The sequence below is a fragment of the Pteronotus mesoamericanus genome, unplaced genomic scaffold, assembly GCF_021234165.1.
Source record: "Pteronotus mesoamericanus isolate MK-2021 breed Mesoamerican mustached bat unplaced genomic scaffold, CSHL_Meso_final contig_182, whole genome shotgun sequence".
NCBI lineage: Eukaryota > Metazoa > Chordata > Mammalia > Chiroptera > Mormoopidae > Pteronotus > Pteronotus mesoamericanus.
The window spans coordinates 17,819,241-17,835,543 of record NW_026555078.1 but is presented as its reverse complement, the minus strand read 5'-3'; the positions used below and the strand labels follow the sequence as shown (position 1 = coordinate 17,835,543).

The window sequence follows — 16,303 nt, the reverse complement described above, 5'->3', positions numbered from 1 at the left end:
TTTTTTTCCACCTAAAAACCTTTTTGGATCTCAAACACTGAGATAACTTTGTGCAATAAGAAAAGTACAGGCTTTGGATTCAAACAAATCCCTGAATAACGTCTGAGCCTCCGTTTCACCATATGTAAAATGAGGATATTTACGTTATTGTAACGGTCAAACAATACAACCATAAAGTGTCAAGTACAGTATACAAGAGAGGAGTAAGTTCAGACACCTAGAGTGTCCACGGATGGACTTGGGAGCCCAAGAGTCTCCTAAGTTGTATGACAAATACTGTATGCATACCCATTTTAAAAGAATCGTCCTCGGGTTTCCATAAACTTTCAAAGGGTACGTGATCTCTAAAAGGTTAAGAACCACTGGAGTACATAGCAGTTACTCAAAAAATGGAAGTTATCTTTCCCTTCTTGTTCTTTAAAATTCTCCATTTTCCATTAAGGATGATACATCAAGGCTTCACAATAAATGTAAATTATTTCACACCATTTTCCTGGCTTGGTAACTAATAACATATGCAAGATTATGCCCCAATTTCCTAGAGAGTGTCTAAAGAAGACCCTCAAAAGCTGCTTCATTCCCCTCTTCACCAAGAGGAACACACAGTATTTACTAGGGAAGAATCCTGAGAATCGTTCATCTAGCTGCACGAAGTACCACAGGGGCTAGAACCAAGCAGGAAACAGAGCCTCCGAGTCGCACTAAAGAGACCTGACGCCCAGCGCTGCGGGATGAGAATAATGTGTTTCCCAAAACTACTGGACAACCCAGAATTCCGCCCCTGTCCTCCCTCTCTCTAGAACTCTGGGGCAAGGTCTTCCTGGCTCTGCCCCGTACGGGAGTGAAGGAGAGAAACGTTACCAGAGCTGGAGGGTGCAGCGCGGTGACGTCCGAGCTCTGCTGCCCTGACAGGCGGCAGCAACCCACGGCAGACGACCGGCCCTACACCCTCTCGACAAGTGATCCAAGTACAGATCTCCGCCTGGGCTGGGAACCGGCTCCGGGCTTTTCCGTTTCCCCAAACGACTTCCGCTTCCGGGCTATCCTATGAGGGAAGTAGTATGGATGACGCAAAAGTGTCGCGCGGTGGTAATTCCGGAAGAAACAAGAGTGCGGCGTGATCATGGTGAGAGAGGAGGGTTGGAGAAGCGACTTTGTCGAGTCTATGTTTTAGCCGAAGATTTAGAGAGGCAGCCCGTGGCCAAATTTCCTCTACATTCCGTTGCTTATTTTCATTCTAATCTTAACTCTTGAACTGCTCCAGTTGGGGCCTGTTATGCTCTAGCGAGTAGGCTCAGGGCCGGGTTAGGGAAGAAGGGATCCGGAACTGGGTTTTTGAAGGAAGAAGGGAAAGGAGTAGACAGAAGAAAAGGAGAAACTCAAGAACTTGAGATGTGTTTCCGGCTCTTTTAACCCTAAAATTTCTGTTTCAAGGGCAAGCAAAAGAAAACAAGGAAATACGCGACCATGAAGCGAATGCTTAGTCTGAGAGATCAGAGGCTGTGAGTGTCTGGAACCAACTGGGCTCATAGACTGCCCAGATATACAGGAGTCACGAGGGGATAAGTAGTAAAACTTTTATTGTGATTTTGCATTCATTTTTAATATTGTGTCTTCGATTCATATAGCATGAGATAGTCAAGTGTATAGCAGTCGTATAGCTGCTAAGTGACTATACTGGTGAATGGGTTGGGAATTAAACATTTAGGTGTTCACTTTGTTCCACCTTTTTTTATAACTTATCTACCGTATCTTATTTAAGCCTCCTAACAGTTCTGTGAAGTGAGTAGGATTATCTTTATGTTATCATTAGAGTACTACATTCTTCAGAAAAAAATGTTATAATTGTTGAAAGAACGTGAGATGATATACCATATTTGCCTTGTGTCTCCAGTGCCTGACATTCAAATATTTTTTAAAGAAAGAATGGGAAGCATCTAGATGTTTCCATTTTTTAAAACTCATAAGAATTCAGATGGCTGTTGAAGAAGAAAGTAGGATGATATTTCCTATTATAAAGAATTAACAAGCTCCCCTACTTTGGTGAAAAATGGACAGAATTATTAAATGAGGACTGGTCTTCATTGTGGTTAAGAGCCTTAGTACAATGGAATGGTCATCAGAACCTTTCCAGTTACTGAATTGTATTTTCAGCCATTAGTATGTGTTTATTATGTAATTTTTAGGAAATTTGCCCATTAAAAATATTTCTAGCTTTAGGTTAAATATTGTGTATGTGTTATTACATTTTAACCCTTATAAAAGGCAATGGTGGTTCCATCCCCCTCCCTACTGTTGAAGCATCTGAGTCCTCAAAAGATAGATGTCAGTCTTTTTACTCACTGCTTGGAAGTGGATTTTGATCCTTGATGAGAGCTTCTGACTAAGAAAGAAATGATAGTATAACTAACATTTATTTACCAGTTGATAATTTTTTAGTTATTAGCTAGAGATTTTTCAATTTAATTATGTCTCATGAATTAAATATGTTAATTTCAGGCTACTTCCCACACAATTATTTGTGCTCAAAAATATGTGTATTGATGGTAATGTAAAAAAGTATGCTTATATTAATGTAAAGAAATTACAAAGTAAGATTTCCTCTGAAGACAAAAAAAAGAAACTTTTAATTTCAAATGAGATTATAACTGCTATTGTTTTTTCTTATCTCCTGCATTTAACTTACTTTTTTTTCCTAGTAAAGAAAAGGATAGATTAAAACCTAAAAAGAAGGAAAAGAAAGATCCTAGTGCACTCAAGGAAAGAGAAGTGTGAGTAATTGACATTTTCAAGTTTCCCTTTAAAACATCCTAAAACTGTAAACCTCTTAGAAACCCAAGCTCTCCTGAATTGATTTGTTCGGTCACTTGTGAGTCCAGCACAAGAATACAAACAAAAATGATATTAATGAGCCATACCTAGTCACATGGTCCAAAGGCTTTTTAATTTCATGGAGCAGTCAAATTTTCCCTAAAGTGAGTTTATTTGAGCCAAACTAATTACATATGCCAGGGAGCAAGATCTCAAATGCTCTTAATTGCCATTGTTTAACACACAGGCATTTCATAAAAGAGAAAAGTATCATAAAAAAAAATAGGCTGTATTTTCAGAATAAGGGTTATTCCTTTTAATAAAAAGCACATTTAACTTTATGAAACCTCTTCACATTTTTTTAATTTTTCTCATTTTGCCCTAGAGTGACGATAGATAAATTGGCAGGATTTATTTCCAAGAACAAGGGAAAAAGGAGCTTAATCTATGGCAAACTGTTCCAAGTAGAAACTGGTTTTTGTTGATACCAAAGTATCAATGTACATATTACTTTGTGTTTTCTTTCTTTATCTTTCAGCCCCCAATATTCTTCCTGCTTATTCTTCCAATATAACACACAACTGGGCCCACCTTACCACATCCTGGTTGATACCAACTTTATCAACTTTTCCATTAAAGCTAAACTGGACTTAGTGCAGTCAATGATGGACTGTCTCTATGCCAAGTGTGAGTATCATACTTCTGCGTTTCTGTGATATACAGAATAATCATATTTATCCAAATACATGCAAAGAGGGGAGTGAGGTTCTTGTTAATTGTTGGGCATTTAATGTGCTTACCATAGCAATGAACACTTAATGACTTGAAATACGATGCAAACTTGACTGGGAATAATTAAACTCTCACAATTCAAAAAACAGTGTGTTTGGGTCATTATTATTGGCATCAATTTTGAACATACGAGGGAAGTTTTCTTCAGAATAAGTGAAAATTTATTCTGTTTCTCAGTGTATATATTCTTTTACATTGTGGAGAAAAGCATTCTTCATTCCACTATAGTGTAGAAAAGCTAAATTAGAAATTTTGTCATTTATAATCGCAGAACCAGAAGTGATGATGGTCACTGATTCCTAGTTTATTTAATTTGGTATTTGTACCACAAAGGATCTGGGTAGTTTATTTACACCTAGTTATGCAGCTTAACATTAATATCCCTTGTGTTTTTGGATGTCCCTTCCTTCCAATGATCTTCCCTCACTATCATGAGTAGGAAAAAGAAAATTTAGGCCGTGTATAGGGAATAGCTTCCTAATAGTGAGATCTATTGCATTTTGTGATGGGTTTATATTCATAATATTGGGTTGGCCAAAAAGTTCATTTGCTTTTTGCTGTATGATGGCTCTAGTAGTGCTTAGTTGTCTTTAACTTCATGAAACAATTTTCTTGGATTGTATTGTGACAGCTGTCATATCAGCATACATTTTTAAAAAACTTAGCAAAATTGGTGAATTTTTGTGTGGCCATGTTAATATTGAAGATGGAAGAAAATATGCAACATTTTTGGCATATTATGCTTTATTACTTCAAGAAAAATAAAAATGCAACTGAATCCCAACAAAAGATTTGTGCAGTGTATGGAGAAGGTGCTGTGACTGATTGAACTTGTCAAAAGTGACTTGTGAAGTTTCATGCTGGAGATTTCTTGATGGATGATGCTCCATGGTTCGGTAAACTAGTTGAAGTTAATAGTGATCAAATCAAGGCATTAATTGAGAATAATCAATGTTCTGCCCCGAGGAGGTAGCCAACATTCTCAAAATATCCAAGTCAATAATTCGATTCCCAGTCAGGGCACATGCCTTGGTTGCTGGCCAGGTCACTGGTTGGGGGCATGTGAGAGGCAACTAGTTGATTTATCTCTCACACATCAATGTTTCTGAACCTTCCTTCCTCTCTAAATAAATAAATAAATAAAATAGTTTTTAAAAATTCATACAGAATCTCTCTGGGGTGGAAGTTAGTTTTGTTTCTTTTATTCATAAAAATGGATCACACATTACTATTTATGTTTGTACTTTTTTAAAACTGCTTTGAGATATAATTCACATAGCATTCAATACATGCCTTTAAAGTATACAGTTCAGCCCTGGGGGGTGTGGCTCAGTGGACTGAGTGCCAGCGAGAGAACCAGAGGGTCGCCAGTTTGATTCCTAGTCAGGGCACAGGCCTGGATTGTGAGCCAGGTCTCCAGTAAGGTGTTCAAGAGGCAACCAGGCATTGATGTTTTTCTTTCCCTTTCCCCCTCTCTAAAAATAAATAAGTAAAATCTTTTTAAAAATACAGTGTAAAATTAAATGACTTTTAGTGTATTTATAGTTGATTTTTAAAACATTCTCATTAATACAAAAAAAAATGTCTGAACCCCTTAGCCATCATCCTTCAACTCTTCCCTCTCCTGCCATCCCTAGCAACTATGAATTTGTTTTCTATCTGTATAGATTTGCCTATTCTGGACATTTCATTAATAAGGGGTCATAAAATATTTGGTCCTCTTTCATTTAGCATAACACTTTCGAGAGTCATCTATGTTAAAGCGTATATCAATACGTCAATTATTTTTATTACCAAATAATATTCTGTTGTGTGGATAGATCACATTTATTCATTTCTGCTTGCTAATTATATTGAAAAACTATGTCATGACTGTTTTCCTGTGTCAGTATCTATAGATGTACCTCATTTTTAAGTTACATAGTATTCTATTGTTTATCATTTTAAAAAAAACAATATTTTGCTAGACATTTGGAGGCCCTGTGATAAACAAGGCTATAGTGAATTTGTGAATATGTCTGTGTTAAAGTGAAATATTTCTTTAAGATATATTTTCTAGAGCTATACTATAATATCAAAGGGTATATATAGTTAAATTTTAATAGGTATTGTAAAATTGCTCTCAAGTAGTTACATGAATTTATACACCTACTAACTTTGTGTGAAAATACCTGTTTCCTTATTATTGAGTATTTTCATATGTTTAATCTTTGCCACTCTAACAAATAGAAAATGAAATCTTGTTTCAGTTAATATCTTCTTATAATAAGATTGAGCATCTTTATGCTCATTGATCATTTGTATGTCTTCTGTGAACTGAAATTGAACATGGTAGTTAAGAACCCAGTCTGTATTCTGACAGTCTCAGTTCAAATATCATCTTTACCATTTGCTATCTGGGTATTTCTTTGTGCCTCAGGTTCCTCATCTATAAAATAATAGTAATAATAATAATAATAAATATCTGATAGGAATTGTTCTGAAGATTAAATGAGATAATCCTTGCAAAGTCTGGACAATAGCACATAATCGTAGGCTATTATAAGCTCGTTGTATATTAAGGAAATTAGCCCTTTGAGAAATGTGTAGAAATATATTTCTCAGTTTTATTTTTATTTTACTTTAATGTGTCTTTTAGTTTGATGTTGTCAAAGAGAAGTTTTATACTTTTTATATGATCACATTTACATTTTTTGGTTAATTTTAGGTTTCTTTTGATTCACATTTAAGTTTTTTTCATCTGGAATTGATATTAATATCAAAAAATGACAGGGATCCTGCTTGTTTTCTCCAGATGTGTTTATGACAGATACTTTATGGAATCTGTGGTGTGGGGTTGGAACAGTTTATTAGTTTCTTTATAAATAGGGATTTTATCCTCCTCTAGTTCTTATTGCTCATTTCAGTGTGTTTATTCTGCTTTATCCGGAAGTATCATGGGTCTTCTTAAGATTCTCATCCGGATATAATTCAGAGAAAGTAAAATCAGTTTCTTCAGAAGTTCTTTTACTAACATGTATTTTTTTTTTCCTGGCAGGTATCCCTTGTATAACTGACTGTGTAATGGCTGAAATTGAAAAACTGGGGCAGAAGTATCGAGTGGCTCTAAGGTAGGAAGGAGCTGGTCAGTCTAGATTTGGTCTAGATTGGTATACTGAAGGTTCTTTTGACCTTCCTTATTCTGTTTGCTGTCCAAAGATTTCTTGGCCATTTAAAGTAAATATAAAACATAAAACTAGAGTAAAAATATATATTTAGAGTAAAAATATAAAACTAGAGAACTATGGTCAAGAACATAGACATTTGAAGTTAGAGATTTTTAAGCTAAAGCCTTTTTTCAAATTAAATTTATTGGTTAATAACATCATATGTTTCAAGTGTACAACTTTATAATACAAGACCTGTATGTTTCATTGTGTGCTCATCACCCAAAATCTAGCCTCCTTCTGTCACCATACATCTGACCCCCTTTACCCTCTTCATACCCCTCCACCCCCTTGTCCTCTGGTAACCACCATGCTGTTGTTTGTGTCTATGTTGTTTATTTGTTGTTTTTTGTTTTGCATCCCATATATGAGTGAAATCACATGGCTCTGATCCTTTTCTGTCTTGTTTTGGTTAGCATGATACTTTCATTTATCATTCATGTGTTTGCAAAAGACAATGTTTCACCTCTTTTACCGCTTAGTATTCCATTATACATTAATATGTGCCATATCTTCTTTATCCAACCATCAGTCAAAGAACACTTAGGTTGTTTCTTTTTTCTTTCTTTCTTTTTTCCCCCCCCCCAGGTTTTCAACTGAGTTTAATAGGTTGCTTCTGTGTCTTGGCTATTGTGAATAATGTAAGCTGAAGCTTCTTGAACTAAGTGACTTGAAGTCATAGAGGTCTTGTGGGCCACCTGTTAAGTTCCTCTAGATTTTCAATTAGGAAGTGTCTATTAGTTAATCTACATATCTCCTTCAGAATCTCACAGGCAAAGAATTCACATCCTAGGTTTTGAGTTTACTCTAGAAAGTACCCTAGAGTTTAGAGTAGCAGTTCCCAGAGTATGGTCCTGGACCCTTATAAGCTCAGAAACTTTTGCAAGGAGTTTACAAAACTTTTCATGATAATACTAAGACATAGCCTTTGCCACTGTGCTGACATTGATACTGATGGCAGAAATGCTGGTGTGATGCCTTAGTACAAATCAAGGCAATGGGCCCAAATAATGCTAGCAGTGTTTGTATTCTTCACTGCCACCCACTGGCAGTTTTAAAAAAGCCAGTCATTTAAGAATGTTCTTCGTGAAACAGTAAAATTTGTTCATTTTATTAACTCTCAGTCCTGGAGTGCACAGCAGTGTTCCTTGTGGAAATGTGAGGCATAAAGCACTTCTGCTGGTACCAAAGTAAGCAGGTCATCTCAGTGCAAAGCATTTGTGTGCTTGTTTGAACTGTGGGCTGAACAAGCTGCTTTTTCATGGACTATAATTTTTATTTGAAGAACAAGTGAAAAACACTGATTTTTCAGACTGTAGTTAAAATGTAGCAGATATTTTCTCAAAAATGAAGTGAACCTGTCACTTTAAGGAAAACAACTATATTAGTTATCAATGATAAAATTTGAGCTTTCAAGTGAAAATTCGAGTTTTAGAAAATCACGAGCTTTTCACCTTCCCAATACTGAAGACCTTTCTGTTGAGAGCAGTGGTGATATATTGAGTATGGGTATTTTGATATTGTATAATATAATGAAACGTGTCAATATTCGGAAGACCTGTGTAATTCAAGGAGTCAATATTTGTAACGACATCACAAAGTCATGCATGGGTAAAAGACCCATTCAGAGTGCAAGGTATACCTGAGGGGGGGTGTGTGTGTGACCTTTGATGGCTTTGGCAAAGTATACAGTCATTGGACCATCATCATAGACATGAAAGAGACTTTCCATCCCTCCAGAAATGCGATTCCATTCATATGAAAGTCTAGAAAAGGCAAAACTGTGAGGACGGGAAAAGGGGACGGACTGTAAAGGGGACACGGGGAACCTTTTGTAGTGATAGGAATGTTCTGTGTCTTGATTGTGGGGATAGTGACATGGATATATAAATTTATCAAAATTCATCGAATTTTATATTTCTAATCAGTGGATTTTATTATATTTTATTTATACCTAATAAAGCTAATTTTTAAAGGCAAATAAAGGGAACCCTATTGTATGAATGGCAGCATTGTTTATATCATTAGGAAAGTGATTAACTGTTACAATAAAATATTGATTATCCCTGTGGGAAAAAATAAAATTGGGTCTTCATCTCACTTCTTTCACAAAAAACAATTCCAGGTAGATTAAGTGTCTCAACTTTTATAGAAAATATAGAGAATACCTTACTGATTTTGGAGTGGGCAGGGATTTCTTAAGAAGTCCAAACCATGATGGAAACTGATGGAATTGAATACTTCTCTATAACAAAAGACACCATAAACAAAGTGGAAAGACAAGCCACAGATACTAGTAACACATATAATCAACATTTTAAAATATACTTAAAAACTACAAATCTCTAAGACAAAGACAAAATCCTTAAATTCACACTGAAATATCATTTCATACCCAAAAGATTGGCAAAAATTAAAGTACGCTTGACAATATCAAAAATGGGTGAGACTGTGGGGCAGTGGGGATCCCTATATTTGGTTGCTAAGGATATAAACCGGACAATCATTTTGAAGAGCAGTTTGGTAATACCTGATAAAAATGAGGTTGTCCATACTTTTACAACACTGTTTTAGCCTGGGAATCACAAATTTATATCTTGTAAAGTCTGTATAATGGTTCACAGCAAGTATTTTTTAATGAAATATAGACTAAACAAAACATAAACTACCAACATGCATTGCATGTAGCACAGGTTGAGTATTGCGTCACAGACCTTTTTTCACTTTTATATGTTTGTATATATATTTGCTCACTGTATGCTAGGTAGAATGTATTTCATACTGTAGGTCTGGTAAAAAAAAAAAAAGGCAGGGGAGGGTGGCTGCCACAGAAGCTCATATTCATACATTGGAGCAAGTAGTGGAATTTTCTGACATGTACAGTAGCAAAATTTGGCAGGCAGCTAAAAGATCCATTAAGATAATGAATAAATTGTGGAATGTTTATGAATAAAATACTATTAAGGAGTAAAAATGAACAAAGTAGAGTATATGCCAAGACGGATTAATCACAAAAGCAATGTAAAAAAAATAGCGAGCACATATGTGGAGCATATCGTTTATCTAAAGTATAAAAACATGCAAACTTGACCCTGGCTGGGCAGCTCAGTTGTTTAGACCATCATCCTGATACCCAGGGTTACACGCTTAACCCTCAGTTAGGGTACATACAAGAAGCAACCAATGAATGTGTCAATAAGTGGAACAACAAATTTCTCTCTTTCTCTCTCTCTCTCTCAAACCAATAAATTTTTAAAAAATGTTTAATGCAAACTACATTGTTTACAGGCACATACATACGTAATCTTATATACACAGTAAAATTTGTGTGTGACCGATAAATACCAAATTTAAGGTAATAGTTGCTTGTAGAGCGGTAAAAAGCAATTAGGACTGGAGAGGGGCTTCCTTTTTATTTGTAATGTTTAACTAGATGGTGGGTACAGTTCATCATTCCTTATGCTTTTTTACATACTTGAAATACTTCAAATAAAAAGGGGTAAAGAGACAGTTATTTAAAAAAATAATTTAAAAATAATGAGAAGGGAGAAAATAGAAGCAGCAAGTGGAAGCACCAAGTTTGGCTATGAAGGAAAGCAGAGACATGGGATGTTAACTGGAGGGGCTACTATAAGTTAAAAAAAAAAGGAATTTTTTTCTTTTTTAAGATGGATAGGGTACTAGGGCATGATGGTGTGTTTCTGGGAAAGAACAGTGGGAAGGAGGAGATCAGTGATTTCAGCAGTGAAAGATGAACTAGAGCACAGGCCTAGACTATTGCCTACCTCTCTCAGCAGCCGGCCTGCCTTTCTTCTAGTGTGTTCTGTTTGATCTTTCTAAGACAAAGCTTTGCTTGTGTTCCTCTGTCCTGGAGGACTTGAATGATTCCCCATCACCTGTGTCACGGAGCTCCCTGGCATTGGAGACTCCTCTCCAGCCTGTCCTTGGCCTGCCTTTCCAGCCCTCACTTTGCTCGGCATGAACACTCCTCTTCCCTGGGCACACCCAAACCATTTTACAGGTGCTTGGTGCCCTGTTTGGAATGTGCCAGCCTTCACTTTGCTTGGAACATTCTTTTATCTTCATTTTATTTTTATCTTCATGTAATTTTTTTCAAATTTAACCAACCCACGTTGACCTAACTCTGAACTACTGCGATGTGAAATGTTTTTGTTGCACTTAGTACCTGTGTGCTGCCTTGTACTTTTATTCATTTTGTGACTCATCATTATTGTGTAATAGAGCATGGCTCTGAGAATCACAGATTTGAGTTTTTCTGTTTCAAATTTGTATGACAATAATGTTTGATTTGCTAATGGCAAACAATATAAACATATACATACAGGATGGGACAAAAGTAGGTTTGCAGTTGTGAGTATGCCAAACCGAATTTTATTCTTGTATTATTATTTATTATTGTATTGTTTACCGTACAAATAATTGTAAACCTACTTTTGCCACACCCTGTACAATAAAAAATAAAATTTTCCCCTCCATATTCACACTTTGTCCATTCACCTACCCTAAGATGGACAACTGAAAAGGATTAGTATATAGTTAATACATATTTTTCCAGGAAAATGCAAATCTAGAGAAAGAATCAGAAAAAAGATTTGTATTTTCTTAATTGAATTATAGGTAGATAGTTCAGTGGCCTGTTTTGTTTATTAAACAGTTTATTATAGGTCCTTCCACATTGATACATATAACCCTGCCACATTTTTTTTAATAGGATGGGACACAAAAATGTATTTAACTTTTCCATTATTGATGGATATTCAGATTATTTCCAGCTTTTCATTATTATGAACTATGCTGCAGTGGTCGTCCTTGTGCCTATATTCTTGTTCACATGTGTAAGACAGCTTCCTAACAGTGAGTTGGTTGGGTTAAAATTAATTTGGTTTTGGATCTTGAATTTTCCAGCTGGGTTACTTTAAACAAATTACTTAATCTCTCTTTGCTACCTCATCTGTAAAATGGAAATACAATAATTCAGAGTTTTAAGAACATTATATGACCTAAACCACACCAGCTGTCAGTCAGGAAGTTTTAGTTCCTTTCCTATAAGTTGTCTTTCCAATTAGAAGTTCAGCTTCATGAGGAGAGGAGTGCCTTAAAATCTACGCATAGATCATATTACTCTTACTTCACTGAGTGAGACTGAGAAAGTTATCCAATTGCCAGAATGTTTTCCTTAATCTACTTTTGTAACCCTCTAGGATCGCCAAGGATCCAAGATTTGAACGATTACCGTGCACACACAAAGGAACCTATGCAGATGACTGTTTAGTACAGAGAGTAACTCAGGTATTATTTACTTTGTGCTTTTAAAAAAGAAAAGGTAAACTATTGTCTCCTGAATGTTTATGGTCAGAAAAGTATCTAGGAATATAAACGGTAAAAAAATCTATATATGTAGAATCCCTTTATAAGAAACATAGGTATCCTCATTTACTTGAGAAAGTGATTGGGAAAATTATACTATAACTGTAATGGAAAGATCATGGGATTGGGGAGGAGATATGGGTTTCAAATATCTGCACCTGCATTTAGTAGGTGTGTGATTTGGGGCACTTACGGATTCCTGATTCCATAACTCTTCTCTATAAAATGGTTAAAGTGTGGACAACAATCATGCTGACCCTCGAACAATGCCAGGGTTAGGGGATCTGACCCCTGCAGAGTCAAAAATCTGTGTTATTGTATAACTTTTTATTCCTCCAAAACTTAAGTTGTCCCTTGGTACCCATGAGGGATTGCTTCCAGGACCCAGTGTGGATACCAAATTCTGGATGCTTGGGTCTCCTGTATAAAATAGTGTGGATCAATGCATACAGTCTGTTCTTTGCATCTGCAAACTCCCAACCACAGAACAAAAAAAGTACAGGTACTTATTGAAAAAATCCAGATATAAGTGGACCCAAGCAGTTGAAACCCATGTTGTTCAAGGGTCAACATACCAGGTTTCACCTCCCTATGAATCTAAAATACAATTCTGTTTCCATTTACTCCCCATGAAGGAATTTTCTTCTCTACCATGCTTAACCAGATGTATTTCTCAGTTACATCTAAGTCTCCCAGGGTGCTATCTCGCAAGGACCCTGGAATCAATGAGTTTTTTATTCCTTATCAAGCACCACAAGAGTATCTGCTCCTGATTGCCCTTATAAGAGCCTCTCTTTGCTGAGGGTAATCATCTTCATTGTGTAACCACATTGTCAGCCCTTTAGCTACTCCATCTCGTGGGCATGGCCAGCATTTCCTTTAATTTCCTACACCACAGCTGACGTCAGCCTGCAGCTCTTTATAAAACTCAACAGGAGATTTGGGTATGATGAAAGTAAAGTACAACACATTAGCTCCCAGCGGGCAGCTCCATGTTACTTCTTTCAGAGTTGCTAGGCTCAGACTTGTCCTGGACATCTTGTCCTGACTTCATGGCCAAGAAGGTAGGCTCCCCCCGCCACTGGAGGCCTGAGAGTAGGCCTGGCAAACCTGGGAAAGGCAAATGCTGTGCCCTCCAATCTAAGGCACTTACTGTGCCTTTGCCTAGAGTCCCTCTGGGCATTTTTGCAAAAGCAAGGAATTGTCTACTTTAGATGTGAAAGTCCCTTCCACTTACAAAGCAAAAAATGGTTTGCAGCTTTTAGCTTTTCTATCTTCTCCCCCTCAAGATTCTTAGAGCTACATTCAGTTTGGGTAACTTATTAATATGTTTCATAAAAATGAGTTCCTAGATCATAGTATCTACTCAACAAATTATTATAACCTTGCCTTTGCTACTTGTTACTATGCGGAAATGAATTCTTCAGATTGGCCAGTGGTTGTGCCATTATAGTATCACGAAGTAGACTCAATAAACTCTATGGGTGTCTCTTTTAGCACAAGTGTTACATTGTGGCAACAGTTGACCGGGACCTTAAACGAAGAATCAGGAAGATCCCTGGAGTTCCCATCATGTACATTTCTAATCATAGGTGAGAACTTCCTCTTGGGGAAGTACTTAAAAGTGTATAGTTGGTATAATTGAAAAGTGAAGTCAGGTTATAGAAGAATTTAAGAGATTTGTTGCATCAAATGTTTATATAGTTGTATTTGAAGAAACAAAACAAAAGAACAAGGGCAAAAGATAAAGCTAGGATTTAGGAATGAGGCAGGCATTCACATTGTTACAATGTGATTACCAGAAGAAATAGAGCAATGTGTTGCTTTAAACATAAAGCAGTAATTTAAATCAAGCTAATCTTTTTGGCCAAAAAATTTTATTTTGAAGGCCTAGTGCATGTGATTAGCACCCCTCTGGAAATTAAAAGCTTATTTAAAAAAAAAAAAAAAAAAGGCTACTCTTTGTCCTTCTTGGATGTCCCCATGTCAGTCTTCAAGCTGTTGCTGTCTAGCCTTTCAGCCTAGAAAGAACACATATAGAGGAATGATAAGAGCTCAGGGAGTTGGGCTTGCCTGGACCCAGAACCTGGCTTCCCCAGTTGACTTTTTGACTTTGAAGAATAAAGAAAATATATTATAGTCAGCATTCTGCTTTATATCACTCATTTTGATAGTCCTTTAAAATATTCCCACTGACAAAAAGGATTCAGAATGGGGTTGAGGGTAGTGCAGTCAGGAAAGGATGGCTTTTTAGGTGGGTACTGGACACACCTTTCTCACCAGTGTTAATTTTTTGTCCTGATCAGGTACAACATTGAGCGGATGCCAGATGATTATGGAGCCCCTCGGTTCTAATACTTAAAAGACAAACTTCCTCTACTTCAACCAACTTTCTCTGTTGCCAGCATCTTAAACCTGCTACAGAATGAGTTATTATTGCTCCACTCACCCACTTGCTCTGTTATGAGCTGAGTATAGTTAAATGCACTCACTTTTTGATGTTTTGAAAATGATATTTTGTATCATTTTAATATTTGTTACCTCTATAAATCAGATGACTGCTCACAGCTTTGATGGTTGTTATTTTATATTGATTTACTCAACAAATATTAAGGTTACACTAGGTACTTAATAAGATATGGTCCTGCCTTCAAGACACTCATATTACAGTGGGAAAGGGAAACATGTAGATGAATAAATACAATAAAATAATGGTGCTAGGATAAAAGTATGAGGGAACAGACTCCTAAGAGGAAAGAATTTCTTTCTACTTGGTTGGAACTGGGAGGAAGGAAAGGCTTGAGGTAGTAATGTTTGAATGAATCTTTAAAAATAAATAGGTGCTTGCCCAGTAAATGACGTAAAGAAAATGAGGCGCAGGACACGTTAACAAAAGCATGGACACAGATTCTTCATGGGATGAATGTCGTTTGCCTGATCAGACAACTGCCACAAGCTTTTATAACTAGAACATAGGGGGCAGTTGTCTGTACCCACATCAGAGACTTCAGGGGTATGAGGAGGGGGTGAAGGCAACTCACGTGACTTACTGAAGAGTTAGGATTTGATCTTGACCTCAAGATCAAGAGAGGTCAACAGGGAGTTATTAAAATTTTACCTAGGGCACATAACATGATCAGAATAGCTATTTTAAGTGATCACAAGGCATTGTAGGAATAGATGACTGAAACAACAAAAAGTCCATAAACCACTATATATTTTTGTCAATTTGGTGTATTTCAAAGGTATTTTAAGTCTAGAAAAATAAAATTGTATGAGAAGGCCAAATAGTGTGGAGTCATTCTACTGGGGTTAGAATCCTAATTTTGCCAATTAATATCTATATAGATCGGACAGATTACATAATCATTTGGTGCCTCCCTTGCTGCCTCTTAAAAATATTTTGAAAAAAAATGTTATTTCATCCTCAGAACAACCCCAATAAGATGGGATTAAATTGAACAAAAGAGAGTTATTCAATAAATGTTATTAGTTATGGTTATAATGGTAAGTTGGCTATCCATTTGAAAAAAACTTTAGATTCCTACTTTATATCCTTCATGAGAATATGTTTCAAGTGATCAAATAACTTTTTTAAGCTATGGGAGTATTAGGAAGAAACATGAAAAATATGTATAACCTTTGGATAGAATTCTCACATAAGATGAACATAAAAGTCAGAAAAATATTGAACCTTGCCAGGTAGCTCAGTTGGTTGGAACATCATCCTGATGCGCCAAGGTTGCAAGTTTGTTCCTGGTCGCGGCACATACAAGAATCAACCAGTGAGCCCTCACTGCTCAGCGGGTTGGACATCATCCTGCAAACCGAAAGGTTGCTGGTTTGATTCCTGGTCAGGGCGCACGCCTGCATTGCAGGCCACTTCCCCAGATGGGAGCATGTGGGAGGCAACCTTCTGATGTTTCTCACATCATTGTTTCTTTCCCTTGCTTCTTCCCTCCCTTCACCTCTCCCTAAAAATAAATATGTGAAACGTTTGAAAAAAAAAGTCAACTTATGAATGTATGAATGGGTGGACCACAAGACTGATATTTTTCTCTACCTCCACCTTTCCCTCTCTCTGAAATCAATAAAAGAATTTTTCA

At 36.5% G+C, this 16,303-nt stretch overlaps 2 protein-coding genes across 3 annotated transcripts in view; one reads left to right on the top strand and one right to left on the bottom strand.

The window, feature by feature from the left end:
* The window catches only part of AREL1 (apoptosis resistant E3 ubiquitin protein ligase 1), a 37,858-nt gene extending 36,787 nt beyond the window's left edge, over positions 1-1,071 (bottom strand). The window contains exon 1 of one of the 2 annotated variants that reach the window (XM_054567270.1): positions 862-1,071. The gene's annotated coding sequence lies outside the window, so the exon portion shown is untranslated. The remainder of the gene's footprint in view (positions 1-861) is intronic. The other variant, XM_054567269.1, reaches the window with a different exon arrangement.
* Positions 1,044-15,537, top strand: FCF1 (FCF1 rRNA-processing protein). The gene is made up of 8 exons (XM_054567271.1): positions 1,044-1,126; positions 1,435-1,502; positions 2,700-2,771; positions 3,350-3,498; positions 6,641-6,713; positions 12,032-12,119; positions 13,695-13,789; positions 14,504-15,537. The coding sequence occupies exons 1-8, from the start codon at positions 1,124-1,126 to the stop codon at positions 14,550-14,552; spliced, it is 597 nt and encodes a 198-aa protein (XP_054423246.1). The 5' UTR covers positions 1,044-1,123; the 3' UTR covers positions 14,553-15,537.
* The last annotated feature ends 766 nt before the right edge of the window (positions 15,538-16,303 follow it).